General features: G+C 35.6%; 2 protein-coding genes and 2 non-coding genes across 7 annotated transcripts; 3 read left to right on the forward strand and 1 right to left on the reverse strand.

Moving 5' to 3' along the window:
- Nucleotides 1-535: 535 nt before the first annotated feature.
- On the forward strand, nucleotides 536-8823 carry LOC124831547 (PH, RCC1 and FYVE domains-containing protein 1-like). 4 transcript variants are annotated; one of them, XM_047305565.2, is made up of 10 exons: nucleotides 536-1053; nucleotides 1192-1243; nucleotides 2133-2219; nucleotides 3092-3181; nucleotides 3666-3746; nucleotides 3885-4079; nucleotides 4174-6306; nucleotides 7056-7202; nucleotides 7524-7912; nucleotides 8273-8823. In XM_047305565.2, the coding sequence occupies exons 1-10, from the start codon at nucleotides 1040-1042 to the stop codon at nucleotides 8403-8405; spliced, it is 3321 nt and encodes a 1106-aa protein (XP_047161521.2). In that variant the 5' UTR covers nucleotides 536-1039; the 3' UTR covers nucleotides 8406-8823. The 4 variants fall into 4 exon arrangements, with proteins under 4 accessions (XP_047161521.2, XP_047161522.2, XP_047161519.2 ...); XM_047305566.2 differs by having other exon boundaries at nucleotides 1213-1243; XM_047305564.2 differs by having other exon boundaries at nucleotides 547-599; nucleotides 728-1243.
- Nucleotides 8824-10869: 2046 nt separating this feature from the next.
- Nucleotides 10870-11030, forward strand: LOC124847677 (U1 spliceosomal RNA). The gene has a single exon (XR_007028280.1). It is a non-coding gene; the product is annotated as a U1 spliceosomal RNA (small nuclear RNA).
- A 1033-nt stretch (nucleotides 11031-12063) lies between these two features.
- Nucleotides 12064-12135, forward strand: TRNAE-UUC (transfer RNA glutamic acid (anticodon UUC)). Its single transcript has one exon. It is a non-coding gene; the product is annotated as a tRNA-Glu (tRNA).
- Nucleotides 12136-12351: 216 nt separating this feature from the next.
- On the reverse strand, nucleotides 12352-17129 carry LOC124831550 (GTP-binding protein, HflX). Its single transcript, XM_047305569.2, has 12 exons — nucleotides 16720-17129; nucleotides 16584-16646; nucleotides 16410-16499; nucleotides 16201-16313; nucleotides 14948-15016; nucleotides 14438-14582; nucleotides 14300-14355; nucleotides 14137-14187; nucleotides 13968-14022; nucleotides 13790-13846; nucleotides 13254-13373; nucleotides 12352-13156 (listed from the first exon to the last, which is right to left on the reverse strand). Exons 1-12 carry the CDS (start codon nucleotides 17077-17079, stop codon nucleotides 12722-12724), a joined length of 1614 nt encoding a protein of 537 aa, XP_047161525.2. The 5' UTR covers nucleotides 17080-17129; the 3' UTR covers nucleotides 12352-12721.
- Nucleotides 17130-18188: the final 1059 nt, after the last annotated feature.

Raw genomic sequence — 18188 nt, forward strand, 5'->3', positions numbered from 1 at the left:
TTTTAAAAAATTACTGTGATCTCACATTAATTATTAATATGAAGACAGACTTAAATAAAAATAAAAGTATTACAGTGAGTTTTATCCAAATACATAATAAAAGAATAAATAATAATATTACAAGATTAATCCTATTCCACCCAAACAGGACAAAGCCATTCCTGTATTTTCGGCACTGCAATTATATTCACATGTATTGTATTAAAATCACCTTCCTAAGCTACTTTTTATTTATTTATTTATTTATTTTAAATTCTCACACACCATTGACTCAACCGCGACCATATATATATATATTTTAAAATATTAATTAATGACTAAATAATTCAATTTATTTTTTAATTTTCTGTGTCGATATATTCTTGACAGTGTAATGAACCAAACAAAAATGTTTTAATTTTTAAAGAATTTCGTAAAAAGAAAAAGCGTAGAGTAATGGCAAGGTCGTAAATTATGGCGAAATTTAGGGTGATTTTTGATCCATTTAGCTTTTTAGTTATTTCAATTTTAAAAAAAATGAATGTAGCTTGCTTCTGTTTTGAGCTCTCTCTCTCTCTCTCTCACACACACACACACTCACTCATTCCTCAGCCATAGACGTACACTGTGTTTCTTTTTCTATGCTTTTTTATAATTCTCCTTCGCTTTCTCTCTCTAAAACCTCAAGCTCTCTCTCTCTCTAGCTCCCTCTCACTGCTCTCTCTCTCATCTGCAACTGATTTTGCAGATCATACTTCCCTAGATTCTCCCATTCCGTTTACGCGCACTTCCTCGCCGCGAGCTCGCCGACCTCACCGTCACCGGAATCCACCGAGTGTCGCCGTCGTTCCTCGATCGCCTTCTTCCGGTGCAACCTAGTGCCTTGCCACGGTGCCAATCACCGCGTCGGGGAGCGCTATAGTGGTTCCTGCGCTGCACGAAGTTGCGGAGCAAAGCTTCAATTGGGTGAGTGCGAGATGGAGCTGTAATTATGGTGGATTCGCGTGCTGGAGGAGGCTTGGAGCTGTTGGAGCGAGGGTTTGAGTGGGTGAATTGATGAATGGAAGGGTTCGGGTACGAGAACGGGTGAATGTAAAAGATTAGTGTTTGGATTTGAGGAGAAAGTGAAAGTTTCTAATTAGTGCTGTTTGTGTGTTTTTTTTCTTTTTGCGTTTTTTGGTTTTGTTTTTGCGTGATGTCGCGGACTGGTAGAATGGCTTCGGATCTTAGCAGAACCGGTCCTGTGGAAAGAGACATTGAGCAGGTATATAATATGTTTCTTTTTTGTCCATTTCCTTGGAAACTTTTCTCTGTAGCGTTGTGCTTTGAATTTTATTTTGGAGTACTGTTTGCTTTTAGATTTTGTTAATCTGTGTGCTGTGCGTGCGTTGTACAGTGGTGGCAATGTTCTTATTTTCTGTTGGTAGGGGCATTGTAAATGGGATGAGAGAGGGAATAGGAAATTAGCTTCATTTCGTTTGGAACTTATAATTATGGATATTTTGATGAATGTCTATGGTTCGCTTGTTTGACTGCCAGCTAGAACTGTATCCTCAGGAAAAGCTAGTTTATAATTGGTAGTGAAAAATCTTGGTGGTTTTGATCTGTTACTCTGAGTTTACTTCTTTTAATTAAAATTTGGGAGTAACGAGTGTGTTGATAGTTAGCTAAGTGTGTCGTCTTCAGAGTTTTGATTACTTCTTTTGCGGGCTAAATAATTAGATATTTGACTATGTGATTATTAGATTAGTTATTTCTTGAATTTGTTTCACTAATATTACCATTTATGGGCCTTTCTAATTGATCATTGTTCACTTTCATGGATTATTTGGGTGTTTGTTACCATGTTCTGCCATAGGAAGACAAGGTTTATATGGCTCTAAAAGACGCTGTTTGAGTATTATATTGACTAAATGACAAAAGAGTTGGATATGCTCTTTTATACGGCCTCGTTGTAGTAAATTTTGCGATAGCATTCAGTTAGTCGTTGCTCTTTATGTTCGGTTTTAGACTTTAGCAGGCTGCTCTTGGTGCTTTTCAGTAATGTTATCCATGTGCTATGCTTATTCAGTGATTTCTCTGTTCTAAGTCTTCTCGTATCTTCAGATATGCTATACGTGCTGGCTGAAATCTCTTATTGATCTTATTGACAGGCCATTACTGCTTTAAAGAAAGGGGCCTGCTTGCTCAAGTATGGAAGAAGGGGAAAACCCAAGTTTTGCCCCTTTCGTCTTTCCAATGTGAGCTTGTACTCTTATTTTGTAAATTAAAACAAATCCTTATTAAAGTGTGCTAACAAATTTCTTTTCTTCAAAGAATTGTATTTGGTATTTGTAAAATCCTTGGTCCTTCTATATTTTATTTTGTATTTATTTATTGTTAAATAGTGGTGAAAATATTTATTCTAAGTGATTGTAGGGGACCTTGAAACAGATTAGATAGTGAAAATTAGGAGATCCGAATACTTCATGCTCTACTAGAAAAATTACACATATTAAAGAAAGATTAATCAATTGCTCACCATTAATTAGTTTAGCTTAAGACTAGGTTTCTCAGCGGGTTTGCAGTAACAACATCATGAAATTTTGATATAGTCACAATGATTATGGTATTGAGCTTAACATGGATTTCAGCAACATATTGAAAATATGATAACTTGACGTTTCTTTACTGAAACCCTTGGAAATGGGCTTACTGAGAAAACTTAGTAGTGTATAGTGGATACAACTTCTGGTCAACGTGAGAATGATTTTATCTGGTTAAGACATCCATTGTGCCAATATTTGGCACATTTAAAAATTGGAAGATGGCCTTCAGAAAACATGCCAAATCTTGTTAAAGCAATTACTCTAATCCACATGTCTAGAGTTTGAACGTAAGCATCCATGGTACCTTATAGACCACCATGCCATATCAACTCTTGTATTTGGTGGTTGTGCATACCATTTACAGAATTACTTTCATGCCATTTCATGGTTTTAAGTATGTACGACTGTTTTGTTATTCCCATAATCTTGTTTGTGGTCTACTTACGTTATTTTCATAATTTATTTTTTTAGATGTTTTCCAGTAACCAAAAGTTAAAATTTGAGTCCTCTATTTTTTTTTTCAGGATGAATCTGTTTTGATATGGTTCTCAGGGAAAGAAGAGAAACACCTTAAACTGAGTCATGTCTCTAGAATTATATCTGGACAACGCACAGTAAGATTTCAAAATTGACAAGAAAAACCACTTTATCTTTTTGCTTCTTTAGATTTAGCCAACAGTGCCTTAACATGCTGAGATAACCAGTTATAAGATATTTCTGTTCAATTTGATGTTTGTATGACTAATACAGTTTGTCACCTATATCTATATGCACTCGTGGTGTGAGTGTGAGTGACCACCATATGCTGGAAGTCAAGATTTCTAAATATGATATATTTCATTATCCATCGACAGTAAAATGCTTTGTTTCTTTAGTATTATGAATAGTTTACAATATACTTGTTTGCGGTAACTATTAGATTGTGTTTTGCTTTGAGGAACATGATGTTTGCCGTTTCAGTGTCCTATTCTAATAAGTTGGCATTTAAATCCAAAGACATTACTCATGCCTTTTTGACTTTCAGCGTCTACCGTAAATTCTTTTCAAGTGATAAGGTTCTCTGTTATGATTGATAAAAGATGGCCCTACTCTTTTCAGCCTATCTTTCAAAGATATCCACGACCTGAGAAAGAATACCAGTCATTCTCTCTTATCTACAATGATAGGTCACTGGACTTGGTATGAGTTTCTTCATTTCTCTCCCATTTGGATTTTTTTTCTGCAGCAGTCCTGTTGCTTGTACAGATATTATTGACTTTGTGAACAGTATCAATAAATTTTATATAACAGTCTGATGGTTTGATTATTTTCTACTAGATATGCAAGGATAAAGATGAAGCTGAAGTCTGGTTCAGTGGTTTGAAAGCATTGATTTCCCGTAGCCATCACCGGAAGTGGAGAACAGAGTCAAGAAGTGAAGGTATTCCATCTGAGGCTAATAGTCCTCGAACCTACACAAGAAGAAGTTCTCCGTTAAATTCTCCCTTTGGCAGTAACGAAAGCCTGAAAAAGGTGTTGACATATTGTTTATGTCCTTTCTCTTTTCTGACCCTCTCAATGGCAGTTGAAATTGTTTATTTATAGAATATTTCTTTGTTCTATTCAGGATAGTGGGGATCACCTTCGCCTTCATAGCCCATACGAGAGTCCCCCTAAGAATGGTTTGGATAAAGCATTGGATGTGGTTTTATATGCCGTCCCTCAAAAGGCTTTCTATCCTCCAGATTCTGCCAGTGCTTCAGTACATTCTGTGTCGTCTGGAGGATCAGACAGTATGCATGGTCACATGAAGACAATGGGGATGGATGCTTTTAGAGTTAGTCTATCAAGTGCCGTTAGCACATCTAGCCAAGGTTCTGGTCATGATGATGGTGATGCTCTAGGGGATGTTTTCATTTGGGGGGAAGGCACAGGTGATGGTGTTCTGGGTGGTGGGAATCATCGAGTTGGGAGTTGTTCGGGTGTGAAAATGGATTCTCTATTTCCAAAAGCTTTGGAGTCTGCAGTAGTTCTTGATGTGCAGAATATTGCTTGTGGTGGACGGCATGCGGCCCTAGTGACCAAGCAAGGTGAAATTTTCTCGTGGGGGGAGGAATCAGGTGGCAGACTTGGGCATGGTGTTGACTCTGATGTGCTCCATCCAAAGCTTATTGATGCTCTAAGCAATACAAATATTGAACTTGTAGCTTGTGGGGAATATCACACATGTGCTGTGACACTTTCTGGTGATCTTTATACGTGGGGTAATGGTGCATACAATTATGGCCTTCTTGGACATGGAAATCAAGTGAGCCACTGGGTACCAAAGAGAGTAAATGGTCCCTTGGAAGGCATACATGTTTCATATATTTCCTGTGGACCATGGCACACTGCTGTTGTGACATCTGCTGGTCAATTATTTACTTTTGGTGATGGAACATTTGGTGCTTTGGGTCATGGAGACCGAAAAAGTGTTTCATTACCAAGGGAAGTAGAATCCCTCAAGGGTCTTCGTACTGTGCGGGCTGCGTGTGGTGTTTGGCACACAGCTGCAGTTGTGGAAGTCATGGTTGGAAATTCAAGTTCCAGCAACTGCTCTTCAGGGAAGCTGTTTACTTGGGGTGATGGAGACAAAGGTCGACTTGGGCATGGTAGTAAGGAAGAAAAACTTGTCCCTACCTGTGTTGCGCTCATTGAACACAATTTTTGCCAAGTTGCTTGTGGACATAGTCTCACTGTTGCACTTACCACCTCTGGCCATGTCTATACAATGGGCAGTCCTGTCTATGGCCAATTAGGCAATCCTCAGGCTGATGGGAAGCTACCAATTCGTGTTGAAGGGAAATTGTCAAAAAGTTTTGTGGAGGAGATAGCTTGTGGTGCATATCACGTTGCAGTTTTAACTTCAAGGACTGAAGTTTACACATGGGGAAAGGGTGCAAATGGCCGTTTAGGCCATGGGGATACAGATGATAGAAATTCCCCAACATTAGTAGAAGCTCTGAAGGACAAAGATGTCAAAAGTATTGCTTGTGGAACTAATTTCACTGCAGCTATATGTCTGCATAAGTGGGTTTCTGGTATTGACCAGTCTATGTGTTCTGGCTGTCGAATGCCATTTAATTTCAAAAGAAAACGCCACAATTGTTATAATTGTGGACTTGTTTTTTGCCATTCATGTAGCAGTAAGAAGTCTCTTAAGGCTTCAATGGCACCAAACCCGAACAAACCTTATCGTGTCTGTGATAATTGTTTTAACAAACTTAGGAAAGCAGTAGAAACTGATTCTTCGTCTCATTCTTCTGTGAGCAGAAGAGGAAGTGTCAATAATGGGTCTCTGGAGTTAATTGATAAGGATGACAAATTAGATTCTAGATCTCGAAATCAGCTTGCCAGGTTTTCTTCAATTGAATCCTTCAAACAAGTGGAAAGCAGATCTTCAAAGAAAAACAAGAAATTGGAATTCAACAGCAGCCGTGTCTCGCCTGTTCCAAATGGGGGTTCACAATGGGGAGCATTGAATATTTCTAAATCTTTCAATCCTGTTTTTGGATCATCAAAGAAATTTTTCTCAGCTTCTGTTCCTGGATCTAGAATTGTTTCCCGAGCAACATCCCCGATATCTAGACGACCTAGTCCACCTCGTTCAACTACACCGACCCCAACGCTAGGAGGTCTTACATCACCAAAGATAGTTGTGGATGATGCTAAGAGGACTAACGATAGCCTCAGTCAGGAGGTTATTAAATTAAGATCACAGGTATCTTACTTTATGCACTCACTGTCAGTATTCACTTTCTTGCTGTAAATGTAATATAATTCTGCCAAAATGGATTCCAGTGGCTCTGTATTTGTATTAAAACTAGTCATTTGCTTTTATTCTAATTTTTGTGAATTTGTCCGATGAAATGAGCTAGACATGTGTGACAATGAAGACAAGAATGAATTTACATGCTATTATGATATTATAGTATTATGGCCGGACACATGTAAAAAGATTCTTATTCAATTCAAGTCAGTGAGTTGCCCAATTACTTTCTGTATTTTATTATAATGATCTAGAGATAAATTGCAATTTGAGATCCAGGAGATCATAAAATTTCAGTGTGTTAGATATGAAACATTTCCATATAAGTTTTAATGTATTATTCCAATGCAGAACATGTGACAATTCACTGTTGAAGGTAGTCAGGGTTTGTGATACTTCTATCTCATAGAAAGGTTAACAGTTAGTATTAGTAGATTGTTTTACACTGTTTTTTTTTTCTTTCTTTCTTTCCCATTTGTGTTTTGGAATTATAGAGAGCTTCTTTTCACCTATCTAGTATTATTCTTTCATAAGTGGTTGACTGTTTGATATAGAGGATACCCCATCTCTATAACATACTTTGGTGGGCTTGAACTGATTCTTTCCACATTCCTTTCTCCCATTTACTTTTCTAAACTTCCAACAAAGATGTTTAATCACTTGGTTGTCTGTTTGTGCCTTATAAATTTTTTCCTCTGTAGGTGGAAAACCTGACTCGGAAGGCCCAACTTCAAGAAGTTGAGCTGGAAAGAACAACTAAACAGCTAAAAGATGCAATAGCAATTGCTGGGGAAGAAACTGCCAAATGCAAAGCAGCAAAGGAAGTAATAAAGTCACTCACTGCTCAGGTTGAAACTTTAATCTCTTAAATTACCAACTAGACTATTACCGCAAAAAACTTAATCATGAAGAAAGCGAAAACAGAATCTTTACATTAAAGGTTAAATAAGGAAATAAATATGCTCTCATCACTGACCGGAAAATAAAATTGTAAAGCCATGAAATGTTACATTTGCAGAGTTACAGTCAAGCCTGAATCAATTTTATGCCCCAACATAGCGGATCTCTTAAAATCTTTAAGCTTCTATAGCTCTGTTCTAGATTTGCACTGGATGTATGATAGCAAGGCTAATTGATCCAACATTTATTTCCTTTTTTTTCCTGAGCAGTTGAAGGACATGGCTGAGAGGCTACCTGTAGGACCTGCTAGGAGTGTGAAATCACCGTCTCTTGCTTCTTCTTTTGGTTCTAATCCTTGTTCCAATGATGTTAACTATGCTTCCATTGACCGATTAAATATTCAAGCATTAAGTCCAGAGGCAGAATTAACTGCATCAAACAACCAGTTACTTTCAAATGGATCAGGCACTGTTAGTAACCGAAGTGCAGGTCACAATAAAATGAGCCAGTCTGATTCAACAAATAGAAATGGGAGCAGAACAAAAGACTGTGAATCCCGTAGTGAAAGTGAATGGGTTGAGCAAGATGAACCTGGTGTTTATATTACGCTCACCTCCCTTCCAGGAGGTAAAATAGAGCTTAAGAGAGTTCGCTTCAGGTATGCAATGTTTTTTAGACGTTGTTTTCCCGCCATTTTACGTTTTACATAACTTAAACGTGAGAAATTTGTTAATGTTAAATATGATATACTTTTATAGAAGAAAAAGTAGGATACAATATACATGGTGTTAAAAGCCTTGACGAGCATTATTCATACGTCAGTGACATTTTCATTCTAATGGTAATTTAATTGCATATACCTGTGCTTCATGTTGTGATCAATTACATATTTTCTCTGATTTACTTTCCGCTATAATGTCTGTAGTTGGTATTGGTGGGACAAACCAGATAACTGTACTGCATTTCACGATTAGCAATTTCATAACCTGATTTTTATCCTTAACATTGGTGAATGTAGTCGGAAGAGGTTCAGTGAGAAGCAAGCAGAGCAATGGTGGGCTGAGAATCGTGCAAGAGTATATGAACAGTACAATGTGCTCATGATTGACAAGTCTTCTGTCGGTGTTGGGAGTGAGGACCTGGCTCATTGACACGACAACCTGTAAATGAGATGTTTTTCATCATTTTGGTTGGGATTAGAGCAAGACCACACTGATCAATTTCATTTGGCTTCCATCTAATATAAACGACGAGGGAAGCTGGGGTTTGGCATAGTAGGAGAGAGAATAGGGATTGATTGTGATTTGTAATTCCTCTTGGTTTTCTTCATCTTTTCCTCTTTGATTTCACTTTCCATTTTTTCCCTATATGTACCTTGTGTGGGGGTTGAGGGTGAGAAATGTAAATTCTTAGTAGGTTGCAGGCTCTGGTTGAAAGGAGCGGCAGTGTAAATTTCATAAGCGAATGCATTTGCAAATTTTTCTTCTACACGGGATATAAATTCCTTAAGCCATGGGAACACCGGCACTAATTAGCTAAATATATTTACATGGCCCTGCCATTTGCCTACTTTTCATTTTCCTCTTCTTGCAGTTATTCCAAGTCGGAGACACTTGCACCACTTTTTTTTCTCATCAATTTTTAATCCTGTGTGTGTATTATCAGCTAACATCAGAAGCCAAATCCTGTTCATTTTTATAAATTTAATTGTCAATTTCCCTCGATGAATATAAGAAGAATTAAGTAATCCAGGTTTTTGCAGACATATCACAGTACAAATTTGTCTACATTTTTAATTTCACATGACATGTCAAACTAGATAAGTGCCATGGAGCATTGTTTAATTTTTATAGAATATAACAGTTCAGGAATTGATTTATTTAATAAAATAACTTCTATCACTTCAGAAGAAGTTATGAAATGTCCAGTAACTTGATTCCTCTCTCCATCACTCGACGTAAATAATATTCAATTTGTTGTAAAATATTTGAGAAGTAATCATTGATACGAAATATCTTGGTCAATGTGTAAGCTTGTTATTCATTGTGTGTAAACAAAAGATTTGTTGTTCTTCATTTTCAGACTACATTCTCACTGTATAAATGATGCTCAGGAACAGTGAGACAGAAGAAATATTCTAGGCACAAGGTAATAATGGGTTGGCCAAGTACAAGAGATAATAACACCAAACTTTTCCATAGGAAAACATGTCAGAAATCAAAGGAAGATAATTGTCTGAATCCAAGATAGTCTAGAGGAGGCCATGGCTTCTTCACTTTCAAGTTATTTATCGACTTTTCACACATCTTCTGATCCACTATTTTAAGATACTGTGGTTCGTGAAGTCGGAAACAAAATGAATTAGGATGCTGAAGCATCTTTTCTCCTACTTTTCATAAAAATAATTTAGATAGAGGAAGCAAATGTATCTCCTTCATCACTGGTTCTGTGAAACTGTAGTTATTCAAATGACAACCAAATTTTGAATGAAGAAGGAGATCCAAGCTCCCACAAGTCAGTAAGGCAATACATACAAAGGAATTTCGACCAATTATCTTGTGCAATATTTCTTAAACCTAGCCACGGTGTATATAGCAAATAGACTAAAAAAGTCCCCCTTTCTGAGGTGAAAGAGACATTTAGTGCTTTCGTTCATAACAGTCTTATTGCAGATAACACACTGGTAACATTCATATGTTTCCATTACATAGAAAAAATAAGGGTAGGCTAGAATCTATGGCCATCAATTTATACACGTTCCAAATGAAAAAATCAGACATGTTCAAGGCATATGACAGTGTAGTGGTCCTTCATACTGGTTATCTATATCTCAGAACTGTCAACTGTGTAAAGAGTTTACTCCACATAGATGATCATGTCAGGGTCAAATTCTGTCTCCTTGCCTCATCTTCTTGTGTACATAAGCACTTTCTGAGTTTATCTTACTGGCCATATATCACCAAATAGTTTACACAGCGTAAAGTTTTGTACCAATGCACATTTTATTACAGAGCATAAAAGTTTGAAAGAAGAAAAGGAAATAACTACTGACCAACATAATGAATTACACAATAACTATTCACCGATGATTAGTTTTTTAATTCCTCCCAAGTTGTTTCTCTCAGTCTCTCTTTGGGCTTCAATAGTAATCTAGAATTGAGTTCGTATTCTTCATGTTATGTATGCTAAATGAAAATTTTTTGATGCATCAGATGTAAAAGAATGAAATGAAAAGTTTAACTATTCTGATATGATTGCTAAAGTGCTGTTTGATTTTGGCTGGTACTACAATTGCTAAGGCATAAAACTTTTAAGGGTGTTATTCAGCTTCTCACTATCAGTTTTGTGCTAATTCAATTTATGTAAAGCTCAAGTTAATTTCTTCAGGTTTTCTCAGTACAGGGTGAAGCAGAAGTTATGGAGTTCACACTTTGAACCTCATTCTGGCTATGCCTCTTAATATGCCATACTTCTAGTTTGTGTTAATGTTGTTTTATGACTAGAGTGTTCCTTCCTCAGTTTGCAAGTGAGAAGAAAGATATCCCACATCGATAAGTTCTATTGGAGTAGTGGCACTGATGGGTTATAAAATAAAGGCATATGGTATGTAGCAACATACTTACCTGGACGGGGTCAATGGATGATCAAGAAGGTCTATGGCCTAGACATGTGACTTCCATTGCACTTAGGAAGGGTGCCTGTCTAAGGTCTGCCCAAGTGGCAGAGCCTACGTCATAATTTGTGGCAGTGGGGGCCTGCGTTCGCGCGGCCCCTTCCAGTGAAGTTTAAAATTTTTTTGTTTATGATACCGTTTCTTCTTTACACCCTGTCTAGTTAACAAGTTTTGAAATTATTCTTTTTGTGTGCTCTCAAGCTTGACACTAAGTGTAAGTTTATTTTGTGTGTGCTTTCTGAAGTTTTAAGACTTTTCTGGATATTAAGTTCTTTCTGGTGTGCTTTCTAAAGTATGGAATTATTTTGTGTGCTTTTGTGAAGTTTAAAATTATTTTTTATGTGCTTTGTGAAGTTTAAAATTATTTTATTATGTGTTTTTTGAAGTTTAAAATTATTTTATTATGTGTTTTTTGAAGTTTAAAATTATTTTATTATGTGTTTTTTGAAGTTTAAAATTATTTTATTATGTGTTTTTTGAAGTTTAAAATTATTTTATTATGTGTTTTTTGAAGTTTAAAATTATTTTATTATGTGTTTTTTGAAGTTTAAAATTATTTTATTATGTGTTTTTTGAAGTTTAAAATTATTTTATTATGTGTTTTTTGAAGTTTAAAATTATTTTATTATGTGTTTTTTGAAGTTTAAAATTATTTTTGTGTGCTTTCTGAAGTTTAAAATTAATTTAGTGTGCTTTCTAAATTTTAAAATTATTTTTTCTGTGCTTTTCTAGAGTTTAAAATTATCTTTTATGTGCTTTATGAAGTTTAAAATTATTATAAATTTTATTTCGTATACATGAATTTCACTACGTACTGATTTGCTTAAGTGTAGTTTCTTATGTTTTCATTTAATTTTAAAAGTAATTCTATCTTGATATGCTGCTGATAATGTGTTCATATACCTAGTTATACTACTAATCCTACTAGGTTAGTAGTAAATTTAAATAATAAGGCATTAAATGGGGAGGTTATACTTTATATTAATATATAGTTCTTTATGATAATAGGATATTTTAGTGTCAATTAATGAATATCAAATCCACCCTAGTATTGATTTTTATTATCAAAAAATTTAATTTATCCTGAAAGATAGTAGCTTGGTCAAATAAATTAATGGACAAACTTCTATCAAAAATCCGTTGTCGTCCAGCGGTTAGGATATCTGGCTTTCACCCAGGAGACCCGGGTTCGATTCCCGGCAACGGAAATTTTTTCATTTTTCATTTTATATTTTAATTGCATTTTGTTTTGTAGAGTCAATTCTTCTTATATACCAGAATTTGCAGGATTATAACAGTTAATTTCATGAAAAAATCTTTAATGATATATCAGTTTTTTTTTTGTTGTTCCATCATTCTTTGCTATTATTGCGTAATCAAATATAATATAATTGAATTTTAAACAGAGATAAATTACATCGAGCTAATCGAAAGGTGATAAGCAATGACGTTTACATCAGTGATTCTGTTGTGTATACAAAATTGCAGTGTAATAATCCTTTCAAAAAATGAATGAAACTATGGTTAATTGTGTACCACTATTCTGCTATTATTACTTCAATTATACACCAATGGACCTATTTTTCCTTTTTGGCAGGAAGTGTATAACTTGTGTAACTCATTACATCAACTTTATTAAAATTTGAAGTGCTAAATTAATGGAAGATTGTGGCATGAGCAGCATCTGGATGGATTGTAGAGGCAATATTGTGTCCCTCGATCACAATTCACTAGTTTTTGATGATCAAACTTGGACATGGGAAGGAAGCAAGGAAAGACAGTACAGAATCCTATCTACTGTTCCACTGCTATGCCAGACTCCTGATTGTGGGAAGGCCTCCATTTTCGTTCATAGATGCTTCTTCCAACCACCTGTGCACCCTTATTGTTCTGAACACAAAGTTTCTGATCTATTAATTCGAGCAATTCTTGCAACCCAACTCCTGTGATACCAGATGTTTTCACATGTGGACCAGATTCTTTGTCCAGACCACTGTGCTTTTCAATGGACTGATTTAGTCGGTCCCCTTCATCGCCCAAATCATCATCATCATCATATAACCAACCATCAGAATATTCTTTTTCTTCCATGGCCTCAAAACCAACCTCCTTCATGCCTTCATTTTCTGCTAATAATTCAGATTTCACATCATCTTCTACCTCGACGCCTTCTTCATCTTCATCAACAACATATTCATCAACGTCCATGCATTCTTCTTCCATATCAATCTGAACATTTTCAGAGATTGAGTGAAAAGAGATATAAAGTCAACAGTTGTTTCTTGAAATTTGGTAAATGAGTAGACGAGTTATATACTTGTATCACCTTGTTCCAAACTTCAATCATATTCCGAAGCTTCTCTTCTGACACTCCTATTTGTCGAAGAACTTGTAACACTGTTGTGCGATGCTCATCAAGATTGGGAGCACTTGAATCTACAACATGCTTCAAGGAACAATAAATTTAACAGTTGACTTGTCAATTACTAAATAAAAGACTAAATTCTAAATAGTTTGCTTTTGTAATTTTCAGAGCAATAGTTACTATAAAGACAAAAAACGAGTCTTAAATGCACACTTATTCATACTGTACAGAAAGTAACAGTCCATGAATATGAATATCAGCGATACTTGTAGAAAAAGAACTCATAATATGAAAATCTTTAATGCAATCACCATCTTTTTATTACCGTTCATTTTTAATGTTTGCCTTTTCTTTTTCTCCTATTTGTTTATTTAAGGGATAAAAGAAGAGATTTGTGAAATTATGAGACTGGTATCAGAAATAAAATCAGACGAGTTGCAAAACACGCTAAATACCACTTCTGTTCTCAAGAAACTAAAAGGAATTGAAAATCATACCACAAGCAGGTCTGCTTCCACCACTTCTTCTAGTGTTGCATGAAATGCTTCCACCAACTACAAAAATTAAAGGAGAAAAAAGGTTAAATTAGAATATTGTCACAGAAGAGTGTCGAAGAATATTATTGACAAAAATAATCAGGGCTGATACGACAATTTGCTCATGTTTCGACGTTACCTGTACAGGCAAGTCAGATATGAATCCTACTGTGTCACTGAAAAGCACTTTCTTTCTGAAAGAAAAAATTAAGAATTTAGGATAGTTAAGCATATGTATTCAACACTACTAGCCAATGTACAAAATGGAGGGTACTGCAGCTGAGATTAGAAAAAAATGGTAAAATTACCCCGACGGAAGAACTGCACTTCTTACTCTAGGATCAACTGTGGCAAACAATCTGCAATTCATGTAATGCCATTAAAGTATTTAATGTGAAAATAAAAGCATTAAAAATTATATTAGAATTAGTCGATGTAAGTGCACAAGGGTAGTGGTGAAGGTTATTTTACCTACAGTCACTATAGAGATCACTGCCTGATAACCTACTTACTAATGTAGATTTTCCCTGATAAAAACATGTAGAAAGGCATAGAAGTTAAGCTTCTGGTTAAAATAAGTACCAAATACATAATATTGAGACCACTTACAGCATTTGTATATCCAACAACAGCAACAGTGGCTAAGCCTTGTCCAGATGAACCTCCACGCCTCCTGCGACCAGCACGCTGCAAAGCCCTGGTGCGGCGTACCTCTTCAATTTGAGATAGTAAATAATTTCTCCTCTCTAATATTCTGAAGGTATTTTACACTTTAGTGATTCAATTATGCACAACATAAAATCATCACAAAAACTATTAGATTTCACATAAAGAGATCATATTCCATACTTGTGATTTATATATATAGTGACACTCAGTTTGAACTGTGCTTAGCAGAATTGAACTTTAATTCAATGTAAATTAAAGTCTCATAATTCACCCCTTTGAAATGTTATTTGGACCAAGAAAATTACAGTGACAATTTGTAATGGCGTGATGCAATGAGAAATTGAAAAATAACTATGCAAATAACACCAGGAAACCATGAGATTTACTGGGAAAACAAGAAATACATCCTTAAGAGTATAGTATGCAAAAAAATTAATATGACAGTCATACCTTCGTCGCTGAAGCTGAAGCTCAGTTTCTCCGGCACCACTCATAAAACCTTGTCCCCCACTGCCTCTCCTGAAATTGACAAGTATTGAATTTAGAAAATGTTACTCTAGCTATCAGTTTACTACTACAATACCGTTGGTTCAAACAAGTCTAAACAAGATATACAAAGCAGAGAGAACAAAAGGAAAGCAGAATAATGTCTATAATTCTGTCCACAACAACCTACACCTTACATCATTTACATTACAGTAAACATAACAAAAGAAAATTGTTAAAGTTATACTTCAGTTGCAGCAGCAGTTACAACAATTTACTCTTTCATTTAATTTCTGTTTTATTTTTTAAAAGATGTAATGTGGCTGTACTTGAACCAACAGATTTTTGGGAAGCAGAAAAAGACTCCAAATGGATTGCAGCAATGAAAGAAGAACTCTTAATGATTGAAAAAACTGAAACGTGGAAGTTGGTGAGAAGACCCACAAATAGAAAAGTGATTGGTGTGAAGTGGGTATTTGGAACAAAGTTGAATCCTGATGGCTCAATCAACAAGCATAATGCGAGACTTGTTGTAAAAGGGTATGCTCAAATTTTTGGTGTTGATTTTTCTGACACTTTTGCTCCTGTTGCCAGATTAGACACAATCAGATTTATGCTTGCAATAGCGGTACAAAAGGGTTGGAAAGTTTATCAACTTGATGTTAAGTCAGCATTCTTAAATGGTTTATTGGAAGAGGAGATTTATGTTGAATAACTCGAAGGTTTCATTGTGAAAGGGCAAGAAGATGACGTGTATTTGCTTAAAAAGGCTTTATATGGCCTAAAACAGGCCCCTAGAGCATGGTACAGCAGAATTGATGAGTACTTGATGAAATTGGGATTCAAGAGAAGTCTTGAGGAAGTGTTGCCCATAGCCAACATCACTCACTTATGAAATGCGTCAACATTTTGCCAGGCCCCAAATTTTTATAATCACTTATGCATAAAGAAAAAAACGGTCCAATTCAAAGTATATCATCGTTATCAAAGAGCATAGCGAGAAATCCGAGCAACACATCTGTAACAGGTTCTTTTGAAGAAACTCTCTAAAATTGGTTGGAATTCGTTGAAAATAACAAGATTGTGTAGGTCTCATCTCTTATTTGATAAGCATCTATCATCTTTTTGTAGTTCTTAATAAATGTTAAGCAACAATTGAGTGTGTTAGAGAGCATTGGCAGCACTCCTTACAGCAGAAAATTAAGAAATAAACTCACCCTCGGGCGCTAACAACTTCAGCATCTCCAGAAGCACCAAACGTGTAGCGACCATCAGGGCCACGAACACGAACAAGTCTGGTCTTCTTGTAGGACAGAGCAGCGAGTTCAGCCTGCACTCACAGATGCCATACAACACACAGTAACAATGCAACACAACATTCAATCCATTTTACCTCGAGAAGAAGGGCACATCAAAGATCACCTACCTGAAGTTTCGCTTCCTTGGTAAACGCATGGGCATTGAAAATCTCAATGATAAGTCCCACACGGTCCAACACGGGTTTCCCCCAAGCCCTCTGCCATGTACGCAAACCTCAATCACCATTTTAATCCAACAAAATGCCTCAAAAATCACGTCAAACCAAGCAACACAGACTTACCTCAAGATTCCGTTGCTGAATCCCAGACAGTATGGCATTTACAAAAACTGCATCCACCTCATCCTGTAACACACGAGTTACACACTTCACAGTATTTTGAGATCGAATAACAGTCACACGAAATAGACAAGACAACCTTAGACTCCGCAGCAGCATTGACGTGACACTTGATGTTATCGACCGTTCCGTGGCCAAAATAGGAGTCGACGCGTGGGACGCGGTTCTGAACGAGCACGTGAGGTGGCAACGGCTTGTCGAAGAAATCGGTGTGGAAATAGCCATCGCGCTGGTCCTCGAGGGAGTTTGCCAGGCACAGAGCTTCGTTCAGCTTGGCCTGCAACAGCTTCTCCGGCCGCATGCGTGGCTGAACCACTAGAAGCTTCGGAGGCCTCTCACGTGCACCCTCTCCTTCGCTCGTGTACAGCTTCTTGCAAGAGATTGAGGTTTGGAACTTTCTGGAACATCCCCGCAGTGCAGAAGAGAAGCTTCTCAACATTTCTGTCTCTCCGTCTGAACTTGTTCTTCACACCCAATGAGGGTTTTTGGTATGTGAAACTGCCTTAATTCGAATTAACTAAAATTAAATTATGATGTGGTAAAAGAAAATAATTTGGTGGTTTTTTTATTTTATTAATTCAGAATTCATATTTAACGACAGACTTTTCTGACACTATAATAAGTGACAAGATAAATTGCATTTACTAATACGTTTTTTAATTTTATTGCATATATAATATATAAAAGTTGATTTTTTAATTGGTAAACAACTATTCAGCATCAATTGTTTTCTATTATTTAATCAGAATCATTCATTGCAAAATAATTAGAATCATTCACAAATTCAACATTTTTACGTTGATTCCAAAAATTGTTCATAGTAATTATTGCTTAGTATTCCAATTATATATATGTATGTATATAAAATAAGGATGATCATAGATAGGTAAAGCTCACAAAATGTTCCGAATACATAGAAGGTCGATATGTTATATTGAATCATGTTAGTTGGTAGAATTATGTAAGACCTAAAAGCAAGAGAAAGATATCATAATATATCAATACGAACTTAGGTAAAATTTTATTAATATAATTTCTTTGGAACCTTACCATCAACTTCTATATTTACATTTGTTGAGTCATTGATTCACTATGCATTTTATTTGATTGATTCGTGATTATTCAACGATAACCCGAGTGATGACGATGACGAGTTAGCATCAACATATTCTCAAACAAAAAATTTCTCAGACTTTTAATGATAAACATTATTATCTTAAAAAAATTGATCGATATAAATATAGTGTTGAAAATCTAAGTCCTATATTGGATAGAAATGAAAAAGTTGAGCATTATATAAATATGAAAAAATCCATTAATCTATTGTCTTAAAGTTTTTGATACAGAGTGGTGTTAATCATTTATATGATTTGACTCAGACATCATTGATGTTTGTGTTAATCCTTTGTTCACTTATGTAAATCATTTATTGTTTCAGAAATTTCATCATTACTTCAAACACTAAAAATGCTCTTTGAATAAGCATAGCCCAATCAACGTTTATATATATATATATATATATATATATATATATATATATATATATAT

The sequence above is a fragment of the Vigna umbellata genome, chromosome 1 (genome assembly GCF_029865625.1).
Source record: "Vigna umbellata cultivar VRB3 chromosome 1, Vumbellata_1.0, whole genome shotgun sequence".
NCBI classification, from domain to species: domain Eukaryota; kingdom Viridiplantae; phylum Streptophyta; class Magnoliopsida; order Fabales; family Fabaceae; genus Vigna; species Vigna umbellata.

What these genes read in the sequence shown, in the direction of transcription:
- LOC124831547 (XM_047305563.2), top strand. Translation starts at nt 1,175, where the DNA reads ATGTCGCGGACTGGTAGAATGGCTTCGGATCTTAGCAGAACCGGTCCT. An exon ending in GTAACGAAAGCCTGAAAAAG is followed by an intron (nt 4,080 to 4,173) that starts GTGTTGACATAT and finishes TGTTCTATTCAG; the next exon opens with GATAGTGGGGATCACCTTCG. An exon ending in TAAAGTCACTCACTGCTCAG is followed by an intron (nt 7,203 to 7,523) that starts GTTGAAACTTTA and finishes TTTCCTGAGCAG; the next exon opens with TTGAAGGACATGGCTGAGAG.
- LOC124831550 (XM_047305569.2), bottom strand. Translation starts at nt 17,079, where the DNA reads ATGTTGAGAAGCTTCTCTTCTGCACTGCGGGGATGTTCCAGAAAGTTC. An exon ending in GATCTCTATAGTGACTGTAG is followed by an intron (nt 14,188 to 14,299) that starts GTAAAATAACCT and finishes CATGAATTGCAG; the next exon opens with ATTGTTTGCCACAGTTGATC. An exon ending in TATCTGACTTGCCTGTACAG is followed by an intron (nt 13,847 to 13,967) that starts GTAACGTCGAAA and finishes TAATTTTTGTAG; the next exon opens with TTGGTGGAAGCATTTCATGC.